The following is a 27,027-nucleotide window of genomic DNA, read 5'->3' on the forward strand; positions in this document are numbered from 1 at the left end:
GGAGTGTGCGCTGATATGAAAGGTCCCGAGTTCGAGTCTCGGTCGGGCACTCAGTTTTAATCTGCCAGGAAGGATTGGGGTACGTTTCCATAAAAAATGGATCAAGTAAATATAGTTACTTCAATGTAAAATTTCTGAAGCTTGCAATGGGGCAAAGCATCTTGTCATACTGATCTAAGTTTATTTCAAAAGGATTCAGTGATACAGAATTATGATCATTTGTAGCTTTACGATAGTAAGAAAATCTTTCATCTAAATAAAACTCCAGAATCCAAAACGATAACAAACATTTTGTGCATACATAAGAGATTTATAGTGATAAGCACGCCCAGGCGTTTCTGCCTGCAACAGACCTGGCGTTCGCCGTGCCTTGCTGACGTGACGTCATCAACAAGCGCAGAGTCCTTCCTTTGAGTCGATGTTGCCTCCACACGAGTCCGTGGAACGGTCACACTATTGTATGCTATACGATTCTTCTGTACGAACATCCACGCCAAATTGAAAAGTTAAGCTTCCGTTTTGTTGTCCTATTTCCACACGATTGGTCGAAGACACATGATGGGAACCTTAGTACCAATATTTTCGCGGGTTTCTGAGCGATCCTTCGCTAAGGTATGACAGTGTATGTTTCGCTCATCGATCTTTTTACAGACGCACGAATTTCTACGGACTTGTCTGTCTACATTTATACGGTCTAGTTTAACCCGGAGTGCAACAATGTTCGCTTCAAAGTTTTGCGAATTTTATTATTAAACTACGGTGGGTCTCATGGGTCCTTAATCCACGTACTCGGCATAAAATCCCCTAGGGCGCTATTGACAGTCAGTTTAAACTTCGCGTCTAATCAGACAAATTGGAACTAAATGACGTCCATTCATTGTCTAAATGGGATGCTAATAACTGTTTTTATGATCTCTAGCAAGAATACCTTCCCCCTTAGATTTAACTTCATTAACTATTGCCGCTCAGATATGACTAACTCCTGTCTCAACACTGGAAGTTTACTGTTTTTATTTTTTCTTAGGATTGGTTAGTCTCCTTTTCCCATACGTACTTCATTCTAGCGGTTGCACCTTTTACGTTGCAGGTGGTCTTGCCTGTGCTGCTTCAGCATAGCGTTGGGTTCGCTCTCTTGCTGACTTGCCTATTTTGTTTTTACCATTGACAACATGACTGCCCTTTTACATTTTTAGCCTTTTCCCTTTTATTCTGATATTTCTGAGATGTCACACTATCGGAATGGACCATATTTGAAACAAGGGACTGATGACCCTACTGTTTGGTCCCTTAAACCCCAACCAACCATCAACACTGGAAGGTCAAATCGGTTTGTAGCTACAAGGTTCAAAACATTCCCACTGTATGTGGCTTGTCGAACTTGCTACTAAGGACACCTTTTTTTGAAAAAGGTGTTCAGAACTACTTCACAAGACTATCCGAGCAGTACTTCCCTTTCTGCGCTGCAAGTCCATCGTCCTATTTTTTTCCCCCTCTGCCTTTCTACTGGATGGCCTTCTAGGTTCCCATGTGATATTTGATTTTGGATACTCGTTTCTCTTCTGGGACTTATAAGTTTTTATCCTTCACTACCCAGTTCCCATTTTTGGGCCTGCCTACTATCTCTTTGAAATTTTACGGAAGTACAGATCGTATGGGAAAGATCGGCCGCCTTTTGTGCCTTTTCGGCATTGAATTCTTCCTTTCTGACAAAAGTAATTCACCCAGAACCCAACCTGGAGCTATCCCGTTTGGGATGGGGGAATCGTGAAGTATCTGCACCGTGGCAGTCCCCTGACGATGCAGGCATCGCAAGGATGGCGCCTGCATTGGAAGCTCCTTGCATATGCCAAGGAGTATAAACCCATTGTGGCTGGGGCACAGGGACTCCTAGAAATTGATGCCAGGTCAGGTAGCCATTGCTGTGGCTTGTTGGCGCCCATGGGGAAAGCTCTTGTTCAGAGTGTGCGGCGCCAAGGCAGATGACTCGCAAGTGAGCCGGATCAAACTTTCTTTTGCTGGTGGCCACATGGCCCCAGCAGTCACTTCTGAAGGAAAGGATTACTAGAATGTGTCAAGACGACTCCACAATGTGACCTTCCCTGGTTACACCATGAGAAATACTCCACAAATTACATAGTTTGCTCTAGATCTGGCGCAAATTGCTTCTTGTCCTAAACGCCATAATTCTTCCTTGAACAGCTAGAGGACAGGTTCGGGGAAGAAGCAGCAATTTCGAAAACATACCTTGTAGCCCTCCTCCGCACGTTTGTGTACAGGTTCCGCGCCTCTAGGGACACCAGTCCCACACAGGGTACCTTGTCTCCCTGAATGGTGGTGTGTAAACTGACCTAGATACTGTCACCGAATTTTTTGCCCCGCATAGCGCTCGAGCGTCCTTTGTCTGAGAATATCAGCTTGCTTTTCGTGACCTCAAGCAGGGAGTGAAGCAGATTCACATATCTTTCACTGCACGTCACCTAGAGCACACAAGTTAAAACACTAAAAACGCAAACTGCAGGAAGCTGTAACCTACCGATACGTAGTTTATTTTATCAAATCGTAACTAAAACTAAGTTTTCGGGAGATCCTCAATTTACTGATGCTGTGAAACAACTTACATTCGTACCACATGCGGCGGTGCGGTTCTTTTTCGTTCCTTTACGACGGACCTGCACCTACCTGTGAACAATCTCTCAGCAGATCATCAATAGGAAAGCCGAGTGAAGCCTACTGTACTTAGACGTGAACCAGGCTGCAATTTAAGTCGCTAATCTACGTTTCGGGAGAAAGTTTTCACACAAATGAAAGGTTGGAAATTTTGTCCTCAATTAATATATTCTGAAACTTAGCTGAAAGTGTCACTGCCAAGCCCGTGCTAGTCTAAAAACAGTCACTCATAATCCCTTTCACTCACGTTAGCAAGTTTATGGTGTTGCATTTCCAGAAAACGTAATAGCTACAAAAATACTGATTGTTTCTGATTGATAATGCTCTCCAAATATTAAGTCAGTCGGTGCCAAATGCAGTCAGTTTTTAGCCACCGACCTGCTCAATACGCTACGCGGAATATGTCTCTTCTCGTCACAAAATTCACTTAAAAATTGCGAAATTTCTGCACGCCCATCGGAATAATTATGCCGTAACTTTACTACGCTTTCGATGTATGAAACACTGCTAGATCGGGCAACTTACCATTTCCATCGGAACTACTACTACTATTACTACGAACTGTTTCATGGCTAGGCTCCCACTCTTCTTGAGAATACTGTCTTCTCTACTAGCAGAGAAAGGCGCGCAAAGAATATTGATTTACCTTTGGTCAGTTTACTCAACAGCCAATAGCAAAAACACTCTCCAGAGTCAGTCCGCCCTTTTCATCAATAACCAATCGCAAAATAATTAACCCTACGACTACACTTCTTACCGACGCAATTTTCTGATATGAAGTTTTGTTATGCCTAAAGTTATTTACTATTATTTATACCTGAATTAACTTTCCCTTTACCATAAACTTACTTTACAAATCTATTCTACAAAAATCCATTTTGTCCATATCCATACTTCTTCGAAATGTTCCCACAGTAAATCCAATTACATAACTCGTTAAACGATTATCTTCTTATTAATCTTAAACCACACTCAAGCATCATTCATACTGCTAAAAACATTTATAACATTTGCCTTCCCAAAAAGACAACACTTTATGAAAATACTAGAATAGTTTATGAAAAACATTCTATTACTTAAGTGCACTCTAGTGGCCACAATCGAAACTAAAATCAGTCCCCCTATCCAATATTGCCCTGTGTCGGCTGATACATATACTACTTGCGCGTCCAGTCTCGCGTCACCATCTGTCACTATCCAGCTCTGAGACACATCTCCCACTTACCCACCTCCAAGGCAGGATCGTTATACGGCGCTACGCATCACACGCACTCTGAAAGACATCAAATACGATGTTTAGTGCCATACAGTATGGTGGCTGGTGTTTCCCTTGTGGCGTAGAACGAGGTCTCGTCTCATTGGCCACGTTACTCTCCACGAGGCAAAAATCTAATGTGCAAGTTTCATCATGTCATGCTCCACGGTGTATTGTAAAGTGGAATTCCACGCTGACTTCAGCATCTCATTGTCCACGTGCACTTACACGTTCCTTGAGATGATAGCTCAAAGCAGGTTGGAATTATAAGGACAAGAAGCGCAGCGCCAACACACGAGCATGTTAACCTGTTTCCGATTGAACGCGACGTACGCACGTGCCTAGCGAGAAGAGCGGTAATTTTCCTGATAGCGCGCGGTCCACCCGCCGCTGCAGCTGTGAGATAGCGCCAGTGCGGTCGCGCGAGCTGCACGCGATGGACGACGCGTCTGCCCGCCCCAGCATCGCCGCTGGCGACAGCAACCATGGCACCAGCCTGCGTGAGTAGTTGCAGCTGCACCCGCTAGGCGGCGCGCGCGGCGCTCTGCAGTGCTACACCGCGGACTTAAAGTAGCCGTGCAGTGGTCTGTCAATATGAACCCGAGATAATTAAAGACGGGCAAGCGTGGTTTAATTTACTAAATATGAGCCTGGAGCAAAGCCTGGCTACTAAATCTCACTGTACAGGAAAAAACAAGAGATTCTGTGCTTCATGAAATGAAATGCAAAAGCACTGCAGGATTAACGAGCGAAAACTGGAAAATAAGGAAGCAGTTCTCTTCATAGGCACATGTAATGCCCTCCGTGTTGTTGTTGTTGTTGTTGTTGTTGTTGTTGTTGTTGTTGTCTTCAGTCCTGAGACTGGATTGATGCAGCTCTCCATGCAACTCTATCCTGTGCATCTCCCAGTACCTACTGCAGCCTACATTCTTCTGAATCTGCTTAGTGTATTCATCTCTTGGCCTCCCTCTACGATTTTTTACCCTCCACGCTGCCCTCCAGTACTAAATCGGTGATCCCTCGATGTCTCAGAACATGTCCTACCAGCCGATCCCTTCCTCTAGTAAAGTTGTGCTACAAGCTCCTCTTCTTCAATTCTATTAAATACCTCCTCATTAGTTATATGATCCACCCACCTAATCTTCAGCATTCTTCTGTAAAACCACATTTCGAAAGCTTCTATTCTCTTCTTATATGGCTACACTTCAACAAATACTTTCAAAAACCACTTCCTGACGCTTAAATCTGTACTGGATGTTAACAAATTTTCTCCTTCAGAAACGCTTTCCTTGCCATTGCCAGTGTACATTTTATATCCTCTCTACTTCGACCATCAGTTATTTTGCTCCCCAAACAGCAAAACTCCTTTACTACTTTGTGTCTCATTTCCTAATCTAATTCCCTCAGCATCACCCGCCTGTTTTCCGGGCCAATCTCCGTCTGCCCCCTTGGTGTGTGCGCCGACCATGCATTCGGCTGGATTTGGCACAGGGTCCGAAAGACTCGGTCCCTCCTCCGGCCCTCCGCCGCCGCTTTGTTTCTCTCCTTGCCGAGTTTCCCGGATCTGCCGTGGCCTATACCGACGGTTCGATGGTCTCTGGTCGCACTGGTTACGCTCTTACTCTAGAGGATCATTGTGAGCAATGGTCGCTGGCACCCGGGAACAGTGTATACACTGCCGAGTTGGTTGCCATCTATCGCGCCCTAGAGTATATCCGCTCCCGCTCAGGTGAGTCCTTTGTCATCTGTAGTGACTCCCTGAGTGGTTTACGAGCTCTTGACCAGTGCTTTCCTCGTTCCCGTCTGGTGATGACCATCCACGAGTCGCTCCATGCTCTTGCCCGTTGCGGCCGCTCCGTGGTCTTTGTTTGGACCCCAGGTCATGTCGGCATCCCGGGCAATGAGCGGGTTGACACGCTGGCTAAACAGGCAGTGAGTTCACCGGCTCTGGAACTCGGCCTTATGGAGTGTGATCTCCTGTCGCTTTTGCGCCAGAAAGTGCTTGGTGCCTGGGGTGACGAGTGACGCACCCTGCCCACGCCCAACAAACTTCGGGCGGTGAAGGAGACGACCGGTGTGTGGCGCTCCTCCATGCGGGCCTCTCGGAAGGACTCTGTCGCCCTCTGCCGGCTGCGCGTTGGCCACACGTGGCTGACGCACGGCCATTTGTTGCGCCGGGAGGACCCACCGCTATGTCGCTGCGGGGCAGCTCTGACGGTGGTCCACATTTTGGTGGACTGCCCGCTTTTAACAGGACTCAGGCAGACGTTTGCGCTGCCTGATACCCTCCCTGCCCTTTTATGTGATGACGTTGCTATGGCGGACCTCGTGTTGAGTTTTATTCGGGCAGGGGGTTTTTATCGTATGATTTGAGTGTTTGTCCTTTTATTTCCTGTATTGACTTGGGCCTTTGGCCTGTGGTTTTAAACTGTGGGTTTTAATGTCATTTGGTGGTTGGCTTTTCCTTATTTTCATGGTCGGCCAACCACCTTCATACTCGGTGTGATTTTAGTTCCGTTTGTCTGGTCTTTGTCTGTCCTTCTTGTATTGTGTCGTCCCTTGTCTCAGTTCTCCGTTTTTAACGACTGACAGTTTTTATTTCGTGTGATTTTATCGTGGAACAAGGGACCGATGACCTTAGCAGTCTGGTCCCTTCAATCCCACACCCAACCAATCAGCATCACCTGACTTAATTCGACCACATTCAATTATCCTCGTTTTGCTTTTGTTGATGTTCATCTTATATCCTCCTTTAAAAACGCTGTCCATTCCTTTCAACTGCTCTTCCAAGTCCTCTGCCGTCTCTGACAGAATTACAATGTCATCGGCGTTTTTATTTCTTCTCCATGGATTTTAATACCTACCCCGAACTTTTCTTGTTTCCTTTATTGCTTTCTCAATATACATATTGAATAACATAAGAGATAGTCCTCCATTACTTAACTTCGATATGTAAGTAAGAATTTAGCACCTATGTAAAAGTTCTGACAGTATTTAAATTATTGCATAAGAAATGGCTGAGTCGTTGCGGTTAATTGAGGCCATGTTTGGTGCTGAATTAACTAATCTCTTTCGGCATCCACTTACTTTTTATTCGGTGACCAGTATTACGAGCAGACATATGGAGTTGCGATGGGTAGTCCGTTGTTTCCTGTGATCGCAAATTTATGAAAGACTTCGAGGAACGTACATTGCAGTCGGCGCCTTTGAAACCCGCCTGTTTCTTTAGATATGTTGACGATACCTTTATTTGGCCTTATGGTAGGGAGAATTTGAATGTCTTTCTAGAACATCTGAACTCGATCCACTCGAACATTCGTTTTCCGATGGAGTTGAAAGAGGATGGTTGCCTTCCCTTTCTTGACGTGTTTGTTAGGAGGAAGGATGATGGATCATTGGGACATGCAGTCTACAGGAAACGTACTCACACCGACTTGTACTTACAGGCTAATAGTTGTCACCATCCGGCTCAGCTGAAGAGGTACCTCGTACCGTGGTAGACAGCGCACATGTCGTTTCTGACGCTGAGACTTTGCCAGCTGAGTTGTCCCGTCTTAAGTTACATTTCTTCAGTGTGATAGACAGATTGAACGTGCATTGCACTATCGACCAACTGTACATCGGGTGATTAATGATAATTCTGAGTAAACACCTAAGTCTACTGCATTTTTGTCTTACATAGGAAACACTTCCAACAAGATCGGTCGAATTTTACGGAAATACAATGTGAAATGTGTTTTCCGCCCTCCATCTAAAAATAGAGCGCTTTTGAGTTCTGTTAAGGATGATCTTGTTCTGCGTAAGGCGGGTGTAAATAATATTCCTTGTAGCTGCAGCATGGCATATATTGGTCAAGCTATAAGGACCGTGGAGGACCGATGTACTGAGCATAAACGGCATATAAGATTACAGCAGCCAAGTAGATCTGCTATTGCCGAACATTGGTTGGATACTGGTCACCCCATGTTATATAACAGAGATATTGACATGCACGTCCAGCTTTTGGGACAGTGTTATTAGGGAGGCAGTTGAGATTAAATTAGCGAGCAACCTCGTTAACAGGAATAGAGGTTGCTGTTTAAACTCTGTTTGGAATCCGGCTCTCTCCCTTGTCAAAAAACAGAGGGACAGTCAATGCTACCTCACCTGCGAATTCATAGTCTCACTTCCATAGCTCTGAATTTGGTCATCTTTGGAAGCACTAATGTTCAGTGTGTGTTATCTTTCCTGCTTCAGTCCAAGAACAGAGGTTTTAAATTTGCATGTATGTAGCCTGTCCGTTGCAGTTCGCGTTGAAAATGTCGGGTTGTTCTCCCGCCGAAATAACGGCGGTCGCTGAAAGTGTTACCTGACTGAATTCCCGGAAGTTACTTAACAATGTATTTACTGAAAGCTTTTTACAGATATTTTGACAATTGAGATTACTAAATTTCATCATTAAACACAGATATTATGAAATTGATCCATATAATAAAAATAGATTTCAGAATTTTTTTGCTATCAAATACGTTCGGAGATCTTCAGATGTCAAATATCTAATCTGAGTAAGAGAAGAAACCAATCTGTCCAAAATTCATACGGAATCGAACATTTTAATTCACATGAGGAAGTTCTGAGGGTGGCGGGGCGAGGTTTATAACATGCAGGAAGCCGAGCCTGGAGTGGGGAGGGTGGTCCGATAAAACACTAGAGATCGTCAGTGACTGCATTGGCTGTAAATGTTCTTCAGGATTCATACAATAGAAATAGTTTCTCCGTGGCATTGATAGACGGCGGCAGATTGGAGCCACGGGGTCGGGAGTTGCTGACGACCTGCTCAGCGGCGTCGTAGGTCAGATACTGGATATTCAGCAGGGGCGGCGTCGTGCAGGATGCCGACCCGGTAGTCTGCAGGCGTTGTGCGCCCAGCCGAAACACAGGCGGCCGCTTTACCGAGGCGCTCTAGGAGACATCGGACTTGGCGCCCAGATCAGAAGCCAATAGCTTCACACAGGGTGATGGTAGCCCTGCAGTAGTGTCCTGGCCTCCCAACAAGGGGTAGCCGAAACTCGGGTAGCTGCTCATAGGTACAGCCAGGAGAGTAAAAAGATTGCGCATCGCGTGGTGGTTAGTGTGTGGTGCCAGCAGCTAGCAGGTCACCCTAGGTTGACTTAACACTAGTTGGCAGCATCGACAGTCCATGGCATTGGAGTGCATCAGGCTGGTGGTGGATTTGCAGTAACTCAGTCTGTCACCAACTAAAGACGACTGATGGCAGCTGAACAGAATAGAATGTCTGCGTCAGAAGTCCCAGCGTTTATGCTACCTGGCTCGTGCCGTGACGGTGTTTTCTAAGCTTGTCAGTGCTTCACACCATCCTGTTGTCCCAACTATTACTCAGTTCGTCTTGGCGCTCTCTGCCATGTCAGTGGGCTGAAACTTGTTCATACGTATGATTCTACCCGTAAAACTTTCACAATGACGTGCTGTTCTGGTCGCACTCCCTGCCCTGTGGTTGGTATGACAATGCCCCAGTGGTGTTGAGGCGTAGACTCGAACTCGGTGCCGAATTAGTCTCGCTCTGGCACGCAGTTTTAATCTGGCAGGAAGTTTCATATCAGCGCATACTCCGCTGCAGAGTGAAAATCTCATTCTGGAAACATCCCCAGGCTGTGGCTAAGCCATGTCCCCGCAATACCCTTTCTTTCAGGAGTACCAGTTCAGCAAGGTTCGCAGGAGAGCTTCTGTAAAGTTTGGAAGGTAGGAGACGAGGTACTGGCAGAAGTAAAGCTGTGAGGACGGGCCGTGAGTCGTGCTTGGGTAGACAAGTTAGTAGAGCACTTGCCCGCGGAAGGCCAAGGACCAGAGTTCCAGTCTCTGTCTGGCACGTAGTTTTAATCTTGCAGGAAGTTTACTAAATAACAATAGTAAATAACTTAACGCATAAGCAAAACTTCAGCATATTAGATAATTACCCCGGTAAAATGTACAGTCGTTACGTTTATTATTTTGCGACTGGTGATAAAAGCGCGGATTGATGCGGGAGAATGTTGTTTTGCTTTTGGCTGTTGAGTAAACTGACAAATGGTTAAGCAATATTCTTCGCCCGCCTTTCTCTGCTGGTAGAGAAGACTTAGAGTATAAGAAGAATGGGAGCCAAGCCATGAAACAGTTCGAACGTGTGTAGTATTTCCGACGGAAACGATAAGTTGCCCGATCTAGCAGTGTTTCATACATTAAAAGTGTGGTAAAGTGACGGCATAATTGCGATGGGCGTGTAGAAATTTCGGAAATTTTAAGTGAATTTTGTGATGAGAAGACACTCATTCCGCGTGGCGTGTTGAGCAGGTCGGTGACTAAAAACTTGCTAATGTGAAAGGGATTGGAAGAGACACTGTTAAGACTAGCACGGGCTTGGCAGTGACAATTTCAGCTAAGTTTCAGAATATATTGAGGACAAAATTTCCAACCTTTCATTTGTGTGAAAACTTTCTCGCGAAACGTAGATTTAGTGACTTTAATTGCAGCCTGGTTCACGTCGAAGTACAGTAGGTTTCGCTCGACTTCCCTACTGATGATCTGCTGAGACAATGTTCACAGGTAGGTGCAGGTTCGTCGTAAAGGGACGGAAAGAACCGCGCCGCCGCAGTGTGCCTAGCGATTTGCTACATTTACTTTCGTTCCTGGTTACATCGCGATTGTCATGCTCTGCACTTGTTACTGAAAAAAACTTTAAAAATTTTACATTCACCCAGGATTCTTTCTACGGCGCAACAGTTACTCCGTAATGTCTCTCGAATGTTTGTAACAGTATGCCGAGATACGAAGAGGAAAGATTACGCAGAATCAGCAGTAGGTAGACACATGACAGGTTAAGATTCATTGGTAGAATAGTGGGAAACTCGAACAGTTCTTCTAAATGAGGTGCCTTAAAATGCCGATTAGCATTCAAGACATGACAAGCTTCCCCGTATGTGCCTCATTCCGGATCATGACCGTATTTATGTGCACAATGTCTAAGCTGAAGAGATCCGCACCACAAAAATTTGAATTACGGGTGTCTATTTTACGAGGTGCACTAAAGTTCTAAGGCCTCCTATTTTTTTTCTCCGGACTGGAGAGAGAAACATGCGCATTGTTTTAAAATATGGCCGCGTTCATTGTCAATACGTCCCAGAGATGGCAGCACCGTACGGCAGATAGAATTTTACAGTCAGCGGCGAGAATGAGAACTGTTTTAAATACTTAAAATGGCGACGTTTTCCTTACTTGAACAGCGTGCAATCATTCGTTTTCTGAATTTGCGTGGTGTGAAACCAATTGAAATTCATAGATAGTTGGAGACATGTGGTGACGGAGTTATGGATGTGTCGAAAGTGCGTTCGTGGGTGCGACAGTTTAATGAAGGCAGGACATCGTGTGACAAGCCAAAACAACCTCGGGCTCGCACAAGCCGGTCTGACATGATGGAGAATGGAGACACTTGTTTTGGGGATCGCCGAATGACTGTTGAACAGATCGCCTCCAGAGTTGGAATTTCTGTGGGTTCTGTGCACACAATCCTGCATGACGACCTGAAAATGCGAAAAGTTTTATCCAGGTGTGTGGCACGAATGCTGACGGACTACCACACGGCTGCCCTTGTGGCATGTTGTCAAGCAATGTTGATGCACAACGACAGCATGAATGAGACTTTCTTTTCGTCGGTTGTGACAATAGATGAGACGTGGATGCCATTTTTCAATCCAGAAACAAAGCGCCAGTCAGCTCAATGGAAGCGCACAGATTCACCGCCACCAAAAAATTTCGGGTAACTGCCAGTGATGAAAAAATTGTGTCCATGTTCTGGGCCAGCGAGGGCGTAATCCTTACTCATTGCATTCCAAAGGACACTACGGTAACAGGTGCATCCTACGAAAATGTTTTGAAGAACAAATTCCTTCCTGCACTGCAACAAAAACATCTGGGAAGGGCTGCGCGTGTGCTGTTTCACCAAGACAACGCACCCGCACATCGAGCTAACGTTACGCAACAGTTTCTTCGTGATAACAACTTTGAAGTGATTCCTCATGCTCCATACTCACCTGATCTGGCTCCTAGTGACTTTTGGCTTTTTCCATCAATGAAAGACACTCTCCGTGGCCGCACATTCTCCAGCCGTGCTGCTATTGCCTCAGCGATCTTGCAGAGGTCAAAACAGGCTCCTAAAGAAGCCTTCGCCGCTGCCATGGAATCATGGCGTCAGCGTTGTGAAAAATGTGTAAGTGTGCAGAGCGATTACGTCGAGAAGTAACGCCAGTTTCATCGATTTCGGGTGAGTAGTTAATTAGAAAAGAAATCGGAGGCCTTAGAACTTGAATGCACCTCGTAATACTGTGGTGTGAGATCTCCTATAAACCTGCAAGACATAGACGCGATTATATTATTGGCATATTCGGTTGAATTTTTCAGTGGGGAGGTGGTAGGGATGAAGTCAGCGTTCAGCACTGAAACCGTGTGTTCCCTCTCACGTCAAATATCCAGCGACTTGGCAAAATCGCTATTACCTTTGAACGAAAGCTTTAGCGGAATTGTGGCCGTTTAAAGAGTGAGATCTCACTGAAAGCAGATTCTCTTTCATAATTCATTTTAGCTAATAGGAAAACCATAAAATTATACTGTCATCAGACGCAGATCTTTCATGTCTTGAAGTTTTCCAGTAACTTAATTCGTTAACGTGACATTGCGGGAGACGTGCAAGATGGCCCTAGATCTACACTGCCTGGCTCATAGCTTGATTCGTGACATCACAGCAAGTCCACGTGAAAACTGAGAGCTTTAGCAGGAAACTCAAAGTAAAAATATAACTATATAATTATTTTGTCTTAATTATACTAGCTGTTTGTAGCTGCGGTATCATATCGAAATGCAACCTTTTGTATCGACAAGGATCACTGGTTTTTACTTCATAAAAAATATAGTTAATGGCTATGTTAATAGGTTGTGTGGAATACCTTAACTTTCCGTATTTGGCCTGCCGGGGTGGCCAAGTGGTTAAAGGCGCTATAGTTTGCAACCGCGCGACCGCTACGGTCGCAGGTTCGAATCCTGCTTCGGGCATGGATGTGTGTGATGTCCGTAGGTTAGTTACGTTTACGTAGTTCTAAGTTCTAGGGGACTGATGACCTCAGATGTTAAGTCGCATAGTGTTCAGCCATTTGAACCATTTTTTCTTTACGAATTTAATTGTAAATACCTCAATTCATCAAATCACGCATTTGTATAGTAACATTTCATTCGATTAAACAATGAATCGTAAATGCTGCATTATAGTTTTTAAATTGGGAAATTGTTTTAAAATGCAATTTATCACAAACTAGCGGCCCACCCCAGCTTCCCACGGAGAGCACTAAGTATCCGATGGGATGACTTCTATATGTATAGATATACACAAACTTTTCTCCTGAATATCTATTAGTGAAAACCATATCAAAATCCCTACAGTAGTACCTGAGATTATCATTCAGATACAGACTGAAAAAAGAGATGGGGTCGGGACTTCATAATACGGTTACATTTCGCACAATAGTCTGTAGATCTTAGCTAAGGCGGTGTTAGACGTTTTACAGAAAAAATACCTATGTTCAGCACGACCTGCTGTCTCAGTTCGAACATCGTGTAGGCCGTTGTTAAAGGTGGAATCGTTCAAAACAGTGTATCAGTCACTCAATAAGAAGGAGGCGGCTTCCCATGGAAATAAAATTTTCAAATTAAGTTATTTTTAGTTCGTCGCAGCAGTTAAGACCTGATTATTTGTTCGTATACAACCACCACAATCATCCATTATACATGCACTGCTCAACACAGGCTTCCTCCAAACTTCACACGTTTTCAGTTTTCAGTCTTCAGCTGTGAACATCCACTTATTTCTGTATGTTTTCTGATGGCATCTACCCACCTTCCATTAGGTCGTCATCTGTCTTCGGTCCCACCTGTTGCACACCACAGAAATCTCCCATAGTATATTCAGCATCTCTCCTTTCTGTACGTGTCCTGCTTATTTCCAATTCGTCATTACGGGTTGTTTCGTAATCAGTTTTCCTGTCCACCCTATTCCCAGAATGCATCTCTACATAGCTCACGCATAAACCCTCTGTTTTGATTAGTTACCTCGTTAAAAATTTGTAACTGTCACGAATAGTAACTGAAAACGCCACACTATTTAAATCTACTTTTCAGGTGCACAGTTCACCAAAAAATCCAGGTAATTTGTGCTCTAACTTTCCTTTTGCTATTAATTTAGTTGTGGTCTTCACCTTATCGAAATTTAGGGTTTGATTTTCAGGCGTTCCTTTATTTTATTTCTCTGATTATACTTGCATAAAGAAAATAATTTTGTAGAAGTCTTTCATATATAATTGAAAAATATTGAGTTCTAACAAAACGGTGCCATGTTTTAACGTCATTTACTTCGCCTCTAAAACGTGCACTGAAAATAGACTTCTGAAGATTTGACAAAACGACTATATACTCTGACACAGAATTCAGTTTACAATGCCGGAACTACATTCCGATAAAAATCGTATATACCGTACCCAAGTTGCGTTTCTCGCAAATTTGGGAAGAACGGTTTCGAGAACAACGCATGTAACGTTTTGAATTAGTTTTGTACTTCAGCTAAACATACCTCCAGTCATCTAAATGTGTACCAGAAAGCTGAAGAAGCCGGCCAGATGCGGCTTCCTATTTTAGTACAGAATAGGTGAGCGTAAGTGTGCTGGTGGAACCTGTGCAGTGCTAGGGAGCTAATGACATCTCTCAATTGACAATTTATGAGCAAGAGTTCTACATTGACTCTCTTCTTCCCAGCACTGCCTAGCAGCAGTAAACTGCAGAAGCGTCTATAGAAAGGTCCCAGAACTGCTCTCATTAATAAACGGTCACAACGCCCATATAGTACTAGGAACAGAAAGTTGGCTGAAACCAGACGTAAACAGTAATGAAATCCTAAACTCTGATTGGAATGTATACCGCAGAGATAGGCTGGACAGTGAAGGGGGAGGCGTGTTTATAGCGATAAGAAGTGCAATAGTATCGAAGGAAATTGACGGAGATTCGAATTGTGAAATGATTTGGGTGAAGGTCACGGTTAAAGCAGGCTCAGACATGGTAATTGGATGTCTCTATAGGCCCCCGGGCTCAGCAGCTGTTGTGGCTCAGCACCTGAAGAATAATTTGGAAAATATTTCGAGTAGATTTCCCCACCATGTTATAGTTCTGGGTGGAGATTTTAATTTGCCGGATATAGACTGGGAGACTCAAACGTTCATAACGGGTGGCAGGGACAAAGAATCCAGTGAAATATTTTTAAGTGCTTTATCTGAAAACTACCTTGAGCAGTTAAACAGAAAACCGACTCGTGGCGATAATATATTAGACCTTCTGGTGGCAAACAGACCCGAACTATTTGAATCAGTTAATGCAGAACAGGGAATCAGCGATCATAAAGCGGTTACTGCGTCGATGATTTCAGCCGTAAATAGAAATATTAAAAAAGGTAGGAAGATTTTTCTGTTTAGCAAAAGTGACAAAAAGCAGATTACAGAGTACCTGACGGCTCAACACAAAAGTTTTGTCTCAAGTGCAGATAGTGTTGAGGATCAGTGGACAAAGTTCAAAACCATGGTACAATATGCGTTAGATGAGTATGTGCCAAGCAAGATCGTAAGAGATGGAAAAGAGCCACCGTGGTACAACAACAGAGTTAGAAAACTGCTGCGGAAGCAAAGGGAACTTCACAGCAAACATAAACATAGCCAAAGCCTTGCAGACAAACAAAAATTACGCGAAGCGAAATGTAGTGTGAGGAGGGCTATGCGAGAGGCTTTCAATGAATTCGAAAGTAACGTTCCATGTACTGACTTGGCAGAAAATCCTAAGAAATTTTGGTCCTATGTCAAAGCGGTAGGTGGATCAAAACAAAATGTCCAGACACTCTGTGACCAAAATGGTACTGAAACAGAGGATGACAGACTAAAGGCCGAATTACTAAATGTCTTCTTCCAAAGCTGTTTCACAGAGGAAGACTGCACTGTGCTTCCTTCTCTAGATTGTCGCACAGTTGACAAAATGGTAGATATCGAAGTAGACGACAGAGGGATAGAGAAACAATTAAAATCGCTCAAAAGAGGAAAGGCCGCTGGTCCTGATGGGATACCAGTTCGATTTTACACAGAGTACGCGAAGGAACTTGCCCCCCTTCTTGCAGCGGTGTACCGTAGGTCTCTAGAAGAGCGAAGCGTTCCAAAGGATTGGAAAAGGGCACAGGTCATCCCCGTTCTCAAGAAGGGACGTCGAACAGATGTGCAGAACTATAGACCTATATCTCTAACGTCGATCAGTTGTAGAATTTTGGAACACGTATTATGTTAGAGTATAATGTCTTTTCTGGAGACTAGAAATCTACTCTGTAGGAATCAGCATGGGTTTCGAAAAAGACGATCGTGTGAAACCCAGCTCGCGCTATTCGTCCACGAGACTCAGAGGGCCTTAGACACGGGTTCACAGGTAGATGCCGTGTTTCTTGACTTCCGCAAGGCGTTTGACACAGTTCCCCATAGTCGTTTAATGAACAAAGTAAGAGCATACGGACTATCAGATCAATTGTGTGATTGGATTGAGGAGTTCCTAGATAACAGAACGCAGCACGTCATTCTCAATGGAGAGAAGTCTTCCGAAGTAAGAGTGATTTCAGGTGTGCCGCAGGGGAGTGTCATAGGACCGTTGCTATTCACAATATACATAAATGACCTGGTGGATGACATCGGAAGTTCACTGAGGCTTTTTGCAGATGATGCTGTGGTGTATCGAGAGGTTGCAACAATGGAAAATTGTACTGAAATGCAGGAGGATCTGCAGCGAATTGACGCATGGTGCACGGAATGGCAATGGAATCTCAATGTAGCGAAGTGTAATGTGATGCGAATACATAGAAAGATAGGTCCCTTATCATTTAGCTACAAAATAGCAGGTCAGCAACTGGAAGCAGTTAATTCCATAAATTATCTGGGAGTACGCATTAGGAGTGATTTAAAATGGAATGATCATATAAAGTTGATCGTCGGTAAAGCAGATGCCAGACTGAGATTCATTGGAAGAATCCTAAGGAAATGCAATCCGACAACAAAGGAAGTAGGTTACAGTACGCTTGTTCGCCCAATGCTTGAATACTGCTCAGCAGTGTGGGATCCGCACCAGGTAGGGTTGATAGAAGAGATAGAGAAGATCCAACGGAGAGCAGCGCGCTTCGTTACAGGATCATTTAGTAATTGCGAAAGCGTTACGGAGATGATAGATAAACTCCAGTGGAAGACTCTGCAGGAGAGACGCTCAGTAGCTCGGTACGGGCTTTTGTTGAAGTTTCGAGAACATACCTTCACCGAAGAGTCAAGCAGTATATTGCTCCCTCCTACGTATATCTCGCGAAGAGACCATGAGGATAAAATCAGAGAGATTAGAGCCCACACAGAAGCATACCGACAATCCTTCTTTCCACGTACAATACGAGACTGGAATAGAAGGGAGAACCGATAGAGGTACTCAGGGTACCCTCCGCCACACACCGTCAGGTGGCTTGCGGAGTACGGATGTAGATGTAGATGTAGAACCCATGTTGCACGAAGGTGCAGAGCAGCACGGCAGCACCCTGCGAGGAATTTGGAGGCACAGGCTCTGGCTTTGCTGTGAGTCAGTGTCCCTCCTTAGAGCGTTCGGCAGCCGGCTTATCACTATAGAGCGGCGTGGCTGTGGGTTTTCTGTCAGAGCCTTAGCGCTCTCGCTGAGTGAAACACCGATTAGGTTCCACCTTACAAGTCTACGTGCCCCCGTTGTAGATTGCTGAGATGGCGTAAGACCCAACAGCAACACGGGCAGCCCGAAAGGCAGTCTCAGAACAGCCGGCAAGGCAGCACGAGCGCCCTGCTCTTAAGATGAAGAACTTGCAGATGGGCAGATCGGTTCACCTTCAACCATTGTGAGTGGCAGGAGTGCAGCTCGCAGTCGAAGGTCTCCCCAGACCCAGATGGCTGTGGACTCGGAGTAGTGTATTCCATGGAATCAGTGGCTGTAGATACTTAAATTAACCAGGGCATCCAGAAACTAGTAGAGATGACCCTCCATTGGTATCCGTGATGCAGACGGAATCGATTGACTCTGAGAATGAGGGAAGAAAGGAGGGGGTTGCATAGCAATCGGTGACGTACATCCCCCAAACACTTGACATGTGGTTGACTGTGTGATCTTCAGTTTTCTGAGCCAGTCAACAGACCTAAAGTTTAGCTTCAGGGCTTCAGATCGTTCTTTTACGCAAAGTTTGTGGCAACAAAGGCGTTCTTGTCATCCCTACCTGAATTTACTACACTTAGCTTCGATACAGGTGAGCGTTTTCTGTTCGGCAGTTTGCTGACTTAGGAGTTTTCGGCATCATCTCGTGAACACTGAGACAATACGTTACCTGTCTGTACCATTGATGACATTGCTTACACCACTGTTGCGTACCCGGCAGACCTATTCTACTTGTCATCCCCGCCGATTCTAACAAAATTTTATTACTACGCTTAATTACTATTCTGGTGAGCAACACAGCGATCCTTCCGGATCCAAAAGGATAGTCTTCTTGTGGCCATGGTGGTCCTGCGGGACTCTTTGGGAACTTCTATCATCCGCTGCTCTGCTCATTTGGTAAGCTTTTAGTCCGCTTCAGTACACAAGTTGTAACGGACTGGTCCGATCTCAAATTTGAGCACGTTCATAATTTCCGTAATGCCTGTTAGTTCGTCGTAGAAATATATTTTGTTCCAACTGTGAAAGGTAAGTCGATAAGGGAGTTTATGGCGAACTGCGGATGAACGCTACAATAAGAGATTCCAGAGAAACTTTTAAGCAAAAATGGATTCTTAGAAATTTTCAGAGGACTACCCCCCTTCACAGTGGCTGGGTAGTGGTTGATTATTTGCAGGAATCAACTTGCAATTACTATTTGCAATTACTATTTGCAATTACTATTTGCAATTACTATTTGCAATTACTATTTGCAATTACTATTTGCAATTACTATTTGCAATTACTATTTGCAATTACTATTTGCAATTACTATTTGCAATTACTATTTGCAATTACTATTTGCAATTACGACCAGTCATCTTCCTGGTATGGTACTCAGAATGTTTTAATAAACTAAGAGGCGTGTTTTTAAGTAAGTACCGTTTCGAAATTAAAAGAAAGACGTGCTAAGATATCTCAATTTTTTTACATGAAAGCCTGTACATTAATCTACACACTGACGCCATTAGTCTGATTCTTCCTTGTTTACGTTGTGTACTGAATGTTTAAGATGCTTCCGATATTCGTCAGTCCCGTCGACTGTGAACTACGGGCTGTTAAGATTTCTTAGTGCTAAAGGCCTAAAAGCGATCGATATTCCTCGTGAGATCTGTGAAGTTTACGGAGACAACATGAGTGATGGAATGGTAAGAAAGTGGGTGAGAGCGTTTAAAGATGGCCGCACAAATGTGCATGATGAACAACGGAGTGGGCGTCCTTAGGTCGTTAATGAAAGTTTGGTGCAGGAAGTGTACTATAAGGTGAGAGAAAACAGACGCTTTACGATTTCCTCCTTGCGGGATGACTTTCCTAATGTTTCTCGTAGTGTTTTTTATGGCATTGTGACAGAGCACTTGAAATAACGAAAATTGTGCGCACGTTGGGTACCAAAAATGTTGACGGATGTGCACGAAACCAAACATTTATACACTGCATTGACTTTCCTTGAGCGGAACCACAACGACGGTGATTTCTTAAGCCAAATTGTTACGGAGGATGAAACATGGGTGGCCTACGTCACACCAGAATCAGAGCAGCAGTCCATGGAAGTTGACCAAGGGCATCGTTTTTGCCGCAAGACAATGCCCCCACCCCCCGCACGCATGTGGCGAATCAGACAAAAGATCTCATCACATCGTTTCGATGGGAAACTCTAGATCATCTTGCGTACAGCCCCGATCTTGCACCCAGTGACTACAGTCTGATCCTGCACTTGAAGAAACACCTGGACCGTCAGCGTCTTGAAGACGATGACGAAGTCAAAACAGTGGTGATGCAGTGGTTACCACGTCAGGCGGCAGACTTCTGTGAGGAAGGTACTCAAAAACTGGTACAATGCTATGACAAGTGCCTCAATATCGACGGAAATTATGTAGAAAAGTAGACAAAGGTACAGGTTTTCATGTAAAAATAAAATTTATACATCGTACGGCACGTCCAGTTTTAATTTCAAAACGGTACTTAAAAAAAAAACACGCCTCCTACTTAATTTCTAATTTATCGTTTTTGCTGTGGTCTGGTGAGAAGCATGAGCCTGTGGTATCAGAATAACTTTCAAATTATTAAGATGCAGATCTATTGTGTACACTTTCTTCATTCTCCTGACTAGTGACAGATTTGGCACTAGTAAAGATTTCCATTACAGAGTTTCGAGGTCACACTGAGAAAACATCAGTATTAATAAAGTGGCCACAGTGGTATAGAAATTAATCATAAGTAAAATTCTGAAGTAATGTGATCACATTGTAATATGGCTACGTACTTAATTTTACAAAGAGACAGAAAGAGAAATTGAAAGTCATAACGATATTTCTCAGCCAAGCTGAGGCCTCCACAGGCAGCAAACGCATTAGTTGAGGGATGGAATAAGTCAGTCGGATGCGGTATAATTGAAAAGATCAACTTCAGGTGTAAGATATTTGATTTTTGTGAAAGCAGTTGGACTGAAGGTCTAATATGTCGTTTTAACAGAGTAAGGATTGTTTATTTTGTGACTAAACGTTGATAATCTACTGCCATCAAAACAGGACGTGACGTAGAATAAATGTCTACAAAGTGCTCCACATTACACATCGTAACATATCCATTTATCGAACAGTCATTCATTAAGGCATTTCATTATAGAACAATAACTTGTTTATGACTAAGGAATATATATCCCCTATGGAGTAGGACGGGTAAAAGTAAAAGCTCTAATGTTGCACATACTGGCCAGTGAAGTGTCGTTGACCGACAGTAGCTTAAGGAATAATAGGCAGCTTGTAACATTGTTACAAGAAACTTCAGACCAATATCCACCACTGTTCCGTCCCCGCAAGGAATCGGCTGAGAGTTCACTTCTCTCTGACGAGCCTCCAGTTGCCCTCAGCAGTTCCCTGGGTTATTTACTGTGTTTCGTGCAACTAGTCTGACACAAGCATAGTTATTACCCCAAATAACTCTATTCTACCATTACTACACCCCATGGCAAAATGAACATATTGTCTTAATACAACTAACCAGCGACACGCACTTTCTAGCTTTGTCAACTAGGGAGTGTTGGAATTTTAACTGGATCCCTTATCCTCCACACAACCAACAGTATTGGCTGGAATAACTCCAGAACCTGCTGAAACATAGCTGCAGGTGTGGAAAGTACAAAAACTGGCACAATTCAGTTTACTCTGGAGAAAACAACCAGCAAGGCTGCAACTACTCCAGTGCGCATTCTAGGTACCACCAGCGAAATCACCACAACAACAGACACCAAAAATTGCAATGGAGCAAAAATAAGTTGTGCATTTAGACGACCCACATGGATTGAGTAAGATTTAAAAAGAAGCTATCAGACGGTGCAAACGAGGGATCCAACAACCGAACAAGATCGTGAGTGACGACAATAGACAAGTTAATTAGAAAGGGTACTTTCAAGTTACGGGTGACGTATCCAGATCCTGGACTAAAACTTTCATTTTCTGCTATATAAACTTGTCTTAAGGTGTTTGTTAGCAGTATATTTTGTACCTTACTTTCGCGATTGTCTTTATATATCACACTACTGTAATCCTGACAGGAAATTAATAGCTAGTGGTGAGCCAAGAAATTGTCTGACCAGGCATAATGAAGTTGGAATTTTGAAATTGGAATGCAGGATAGTTTAATGTACACAGCTTACAAAAAGTGAAGCAAACAGTGATCAGATGTCATTTACATACACACCAGTGAAAAGTAAATGATCAGTTGCAATTTCTGTGATAGGATGGACGGAGACCAGAAGGCATTAATGTGCGTGTTTAGTGTTACCAGGCCTAGTTGTGTACTTACGGGGAGTGAAGTATTCAGTTATCCGTCTGCAGCAAATGGGGATACTACGCACTCGTGTGAGATAGCGTTATCAGCACCTGAGACAATTTAAAGCCTTCACTGGGTCTCCATTTGGTTGGCTGACCAAATTATGCACTATTCCAACTTCGGTGGCATTCGGATGTGACAGAGATCTGATGTTGCACTGCATGGAAACGTGAGGATAGGCATACTCGTCAAGGTTCCAGTCTACCACATCTGACCACCTTAACGCAGGATAGCCATATTGTGCACCAAGCCCATCACAGGTCCTCATATTTCCGCCTGTCATATGAGGCCAACCAAGTCCGCAGCTCGTGGCCTAGTGCCTAGCATTGCTGTCTCTAGATCATTGAGTCCTGGGTTCAATTCCTTGTAGGATTACAGATTTTCTCTGCTAGAGACTGGGTGTTTGTGTCACCACCACCACCACCACCTAGACTGTGAAAAAAGTGGACTGTATAAAAAAATTGGGACTTTGTACGGACCCTGATGACCGCACAGTTGAGCGGCCACAAACCAAACATAATCATATGAGACCAATTAATGGTCTCCCTGCAACATTATCATTCCACACCATTGATGAGCCATACTAGGGAGTTAACGTCCCATGTACAGCTAAGTTTGGCATCGCGTCGCGCCGTGACAGGAAAGCTTGCACTTCTAAGTGGCGTTCCATTGAGTTCAACGATGAATCGCGGTTCTGCACTATCACGGATGCCCATCGTCGGTGAGTATGGCGACTACCTGGGGAGGTCCCATTCTTCCATTGTTTTGGTGAGGCACAGCGGGATTGCTCCTGGCGTCATGAGCCATGGGTATGACTGACGTCAGGTGACGGCTGATAATGAATGAGGCACGGCACAATGGTACGTCAGGGACATCCTGCATGATGATATCTCTAGTGCAACAGTATGTGGTGCCATTTTAAACAGGAAAATGCTCGTCCATACTTGGCCCATGTCTGTTCCTCAGACCTATCCTCAATAGAAATTGTATAGGGCTGGTTCTGGCATAAACGTCGTCCCTGTACCAGTATCCATGATATCTAGGACTAGCTACAATAGTTGTTGGCCAGCTTGCCTCAGAGAAGGATACAAAAGCTATGACACCATTCCCAACAGAACCTCTGCATGCATCCAGGCCAGAGGAGATGCAATGTCATACTGATAATGCCACGTTATTCGTAAATTTGATCCGATTCTAATATCGGACACCATCTCAACCACTGATGTTTCTTTCCTTTCCCTCCTTCCATTCTGGGTGCTTTACTTCATCAGGCTGTCTGATACGCCTGGCTGATTCGTCCAGTTCCTGTATCTTTCCATGATTTACAATGGGCGATCAAAGTCTCAGCTCGAAGGTCGTACAGCCTAGAATCGTTATGCCAACCTGGCAAAAACGCCGTGAGCGTTGAGGCAATCATCCCACCGACACACCACGTTGCAGATAACCGTCTGGTTAAACACTGTGACCTGCTGCGTGAACTCGTCCGTAACCACCTGCTGCATATCCTCGACCAACTGGAATCGTAGACTCTGAGGCCTTTCTTAAGGGACAGAAGGCGTGATGGGCGGAGACAAGGACTATAGGGTGGGTGTTAGTCTTCCACTTGTTGTCCTTAATAGAGGAGGTCGGCATCAGAGGACGACTGGCGTCTTGTGTTGAATCGCGACCAGCACGGAATTTGGCGCACCATTCCATTTCGGTAGTTACCGATAGACATGCTGCTGCCCCCCCCCCCCCCCCTCCCTCATTCATCATTCTTCAATGAATCTCTACCAATTGTTCAGAAGCCCGGAAAGGAATAGTACCACGTTAGTCCTATTTGGGCGTACTAGGTAATAACGTTACTATAGTTATGCATTTACTGCACGTACGTCGGAAAGATACGAATGCCATACTAATTCTTCGCTTACATGATGGTGCTTATATACCCGCATCGGAGTATATAAGTTGCAGCAACGCCCCCAGACGGAAAGTTTCTCATCCTCCTCCGTATATTACTTCAGGTTGTAGAAAATAAATTAAGTGGAAATAAATTTTCCTGAGCCACGTTGCTGCAATATGTTCTCTCTCTGTAAGGAATCTATAGTGGAAACTTCGCCGTACTCGTTTGCAGGAAACGTACATAAATAGCTGAAGTAGTGGATAACTTGATGGTTATTTGGACAAGAGTGGCAGGTGGTAGTGCATTGATGTTTTAAGACAAGTTGTCAGGTACTGGTTAGCAAAATCTGCAGATAAGCGGTTCTTGGGAAACTTGCTGCAACTATCTGGAAATTACTTTATTTAGTCATTAGCCTCACAGCTCGGAATAGACAGGATAAAGGTCCAAGCCACTGGCTCTCAGCAAGATATCGTGAGAGACAACGATAAGTGGCACAAAAGTTCCATTGTCCGGGAGCACCTATTTGGGAAACATCAGAGATCGCCTCCTAACTGTAACAGTAGCCATTTGATGTACTCACTAATTTTAGATGCGAAGAGTGCAAATAACACGCTGCCCCCAGTCAGTCTTCATTCTCCGATGGACGTCTACCAGCGACTACTACCAACAACATGCGTCTCATAGCATATTTACATTATTCATTTTACTTAAATTCAAATAATGTTGCATTGAAAAATCTATGTACCATTATTCAAAATTGGATTTATTAAAGTGGGCGGCTGGCAACTGTCTCGAAGTTGGAAAAGAATAATCAACAATCTCTCACTTCAGAGAAGTTGAAAACTTGAAGTAGTTTAACAGAGCTGAACTGACGCATACTTAGGGCGTAGGGTACGAATTAAGCTTTCAACGTAGGAACAATTCTCAACGCCAAAGAACATTGGACACACTTCGAGGAAATTTGCCAACGCTGGTACGGTAGGCAGGATGTGGGGGGAGGGAGGGAATGTGCATAGAGGTGCAGGTCCAAAACGTTTCGGGGCATATTCTATTCCTGACGTATAAGCGACGTCAGCGCATTGACTATGGTGGAAGATTCAATTAACAACTAATACAAATGCGTTCGGCGAATCAGCTAAGAGCGGCCAGTTATGTAGTGGACGTTTGGCCGTAGTGTGTACACAAATCGCAACACCTCTAAAATTTTATATATTCTACAGAACGTTTTGAAGAAGAGTAAAACGCGCGCACACACACACACACACACACACACACACACACACACACACACACACACACACACACACACACATTGAAATGCAAAAATGCGGACATTCCTTTTGTGGAAGAAAATCACGGTTGACGATAACTTGTGTTACCAGTACGAACCTACAATAAAATTACGGTGCAGAAATTCACGTGGTTAGGTATTTCACGACGTAACAGTCGCTCAGTCCAATGTGACACGCAAATTGCGCCACATCCCAAAAGACTACTTCTGTAACGATTTCACACGGTCGTATGAACGTTCTGTGCGCTTTATTAAAATGGAGGGAGATTATGTAAAACAGCTGAAGCATTGAAGCCACCATCTTAACAGTTGACTATTGTTATTAATCAAGTTCCGAAACTTTTGGACTCACAAACTACCTTCCAGCAACTCAAGAAGATGGGATACTTGAATGCTTGACTGTGTTTCCTAGCGAGCAGAAACGTAAAGCCTCCACTCACACGAGTCCCTTAGCTTTTGGAAGAAAGTGACTGGAGATGAACTCTGAGCAAACCTTTGTTATAGAGAGCAAAGGTTTTACGTGTGAATCAGACCTCTGCTTTTTGAAATTTGGAAACTTTCTCCTTCTCTGCTGGTGGTGGGACACTCGGCAGTTCCCATTGGGTGTTCCATAACACTGCAGAAATGTGTGGGGGTGTGCTGTACAATTAGCTTATAGGCTCAATACAACATTTGTTCACTCCATCTTAGAGTAGTGACCATAAGAAAAGAACTAAGAGATTATGATCTTAAAAGGGCAATGCTATTAGTTAAAGTTCGTTTAGCTCTAGAAAGAATCACGGAAATGAAAAAAAAAAGATGGAATATGCTAGGAGGGAGAGGCGAAAGCCTACGTAATGTTCAAAGAACCAGCATTGAGGATCTAGTAATACACTAAAGCTTGATACGTATTGTTCCAGTAAGCTCGGCGAAAACAAAATTAGACAAGTAACAGCGCGAACTAAGGCGCTCTACAGTAAAGCAGTCCTTCATGCACGGCGGCTGTTGCATCCTTTACCACAGGGTTTGGCTGAGCATCTCCGTGATGCCTTTATCAATCTTGAATGGTAACGGTCCCAGACGAGCAGTGCCGAAGTATGTCAAACGAAAGGTTTTTTAAGCTACTGGCTTAGTGAGTGAGCTGCACTTCCTTAAGATGGTTCAAATGAGTAAATTTTGAGAATTTCTCGTGAACAGCACTCTGGATAAAATGACTTTAAAAATGAAAAGTCTCGACAGCAAAAAATTTTGTGGTAACCGGTTTGGATTAGTTTTTGACCATCTTCAGAATCTCGTACCATAATGGGTGGTGGCGGATGTTGAAACTAGGAGCGTAAACTGTGAAAATGACAAACCGGTTACCATAAGGCTTTTGCGGTCGAGACCGCTTGCGTTCACCTTTCTTGGTGAAAAGCCTATTTGGCATCTGCCTTCGCCAACTTCATTTCATGCGGTCGTGTCACTTCAAATCGTGCAGTAAGCATACTTCTAGATATAATTTAGGTGGCTTTCAAACGCCCGTACTGCAATGGTGTTATAACGCGTCTTACAGGAAAATAGTGTGCCTTGGAAGTAATAATGGAGTTGAATACAAATTGAGATCAAACAAATAGCTCTATTTGACCGTGGAAACGCCGATGTAACTAGGAAAACACTAGTTTTATGGATCTACATACCTAATGAATAGACTAACCAAACAGATCTTCGTTACTAAACAGCTATAAATCTAAAGCCACGCGGTTCACTGAAGTTAAAAAAACTATGGAAAACAATGGAAATAGGATG

The 27,027-nt window shown here is 44.0% G+C and overlaps 1 protein-coding gene across 3 annotated transcripts in view; it reads left to right on the forward strand.

Moving 5' to 3' along the window:
• LOC126314434 (putative inorganic phosphate cotransporter) overlaps positions 1–27,027 on the forward strand; it is a 133,527-nt gene that overhangs the window by 13,444 nt on the left and 93,056 nt on the right. The window contains exon 1 of one of the 3 annotated variants that reach the window (XM_049992437.1): positions 4,327–4,422. The exons of the other annotated variants lie outside the window; for them this stretch is intronic. Coding sequence (XP_049848394.1) covers positions 4,359–4,422 — 64 coding nt within the window. The 5' untranslated portion in view covers positions 4,327–4,358. Of the gene's footprint in view, positions 1–4,326; positions 4,423–27,027 lie in introns of those variants that run through there. 3 annotated transcript variants of the gene reach the window in all.

The sequence above is a fragment of the Schistocerca gregaria genome, chromosome 1 (assembly GCF_023897955.1).
Source record: "Schistocerca gregaria isolate iqSchGreg1 chromosome 1, iqSchGreg1.2, whole genome shotgun sequence".
In the NCBI taxonomy this organism is placed as follows: domain Eukaryota; kingdom Metazoa; phylum Arthropoda; class Insecta; order Orthoptera; family Acrididae; genus Schistocerca; species Schistocerca gregaria.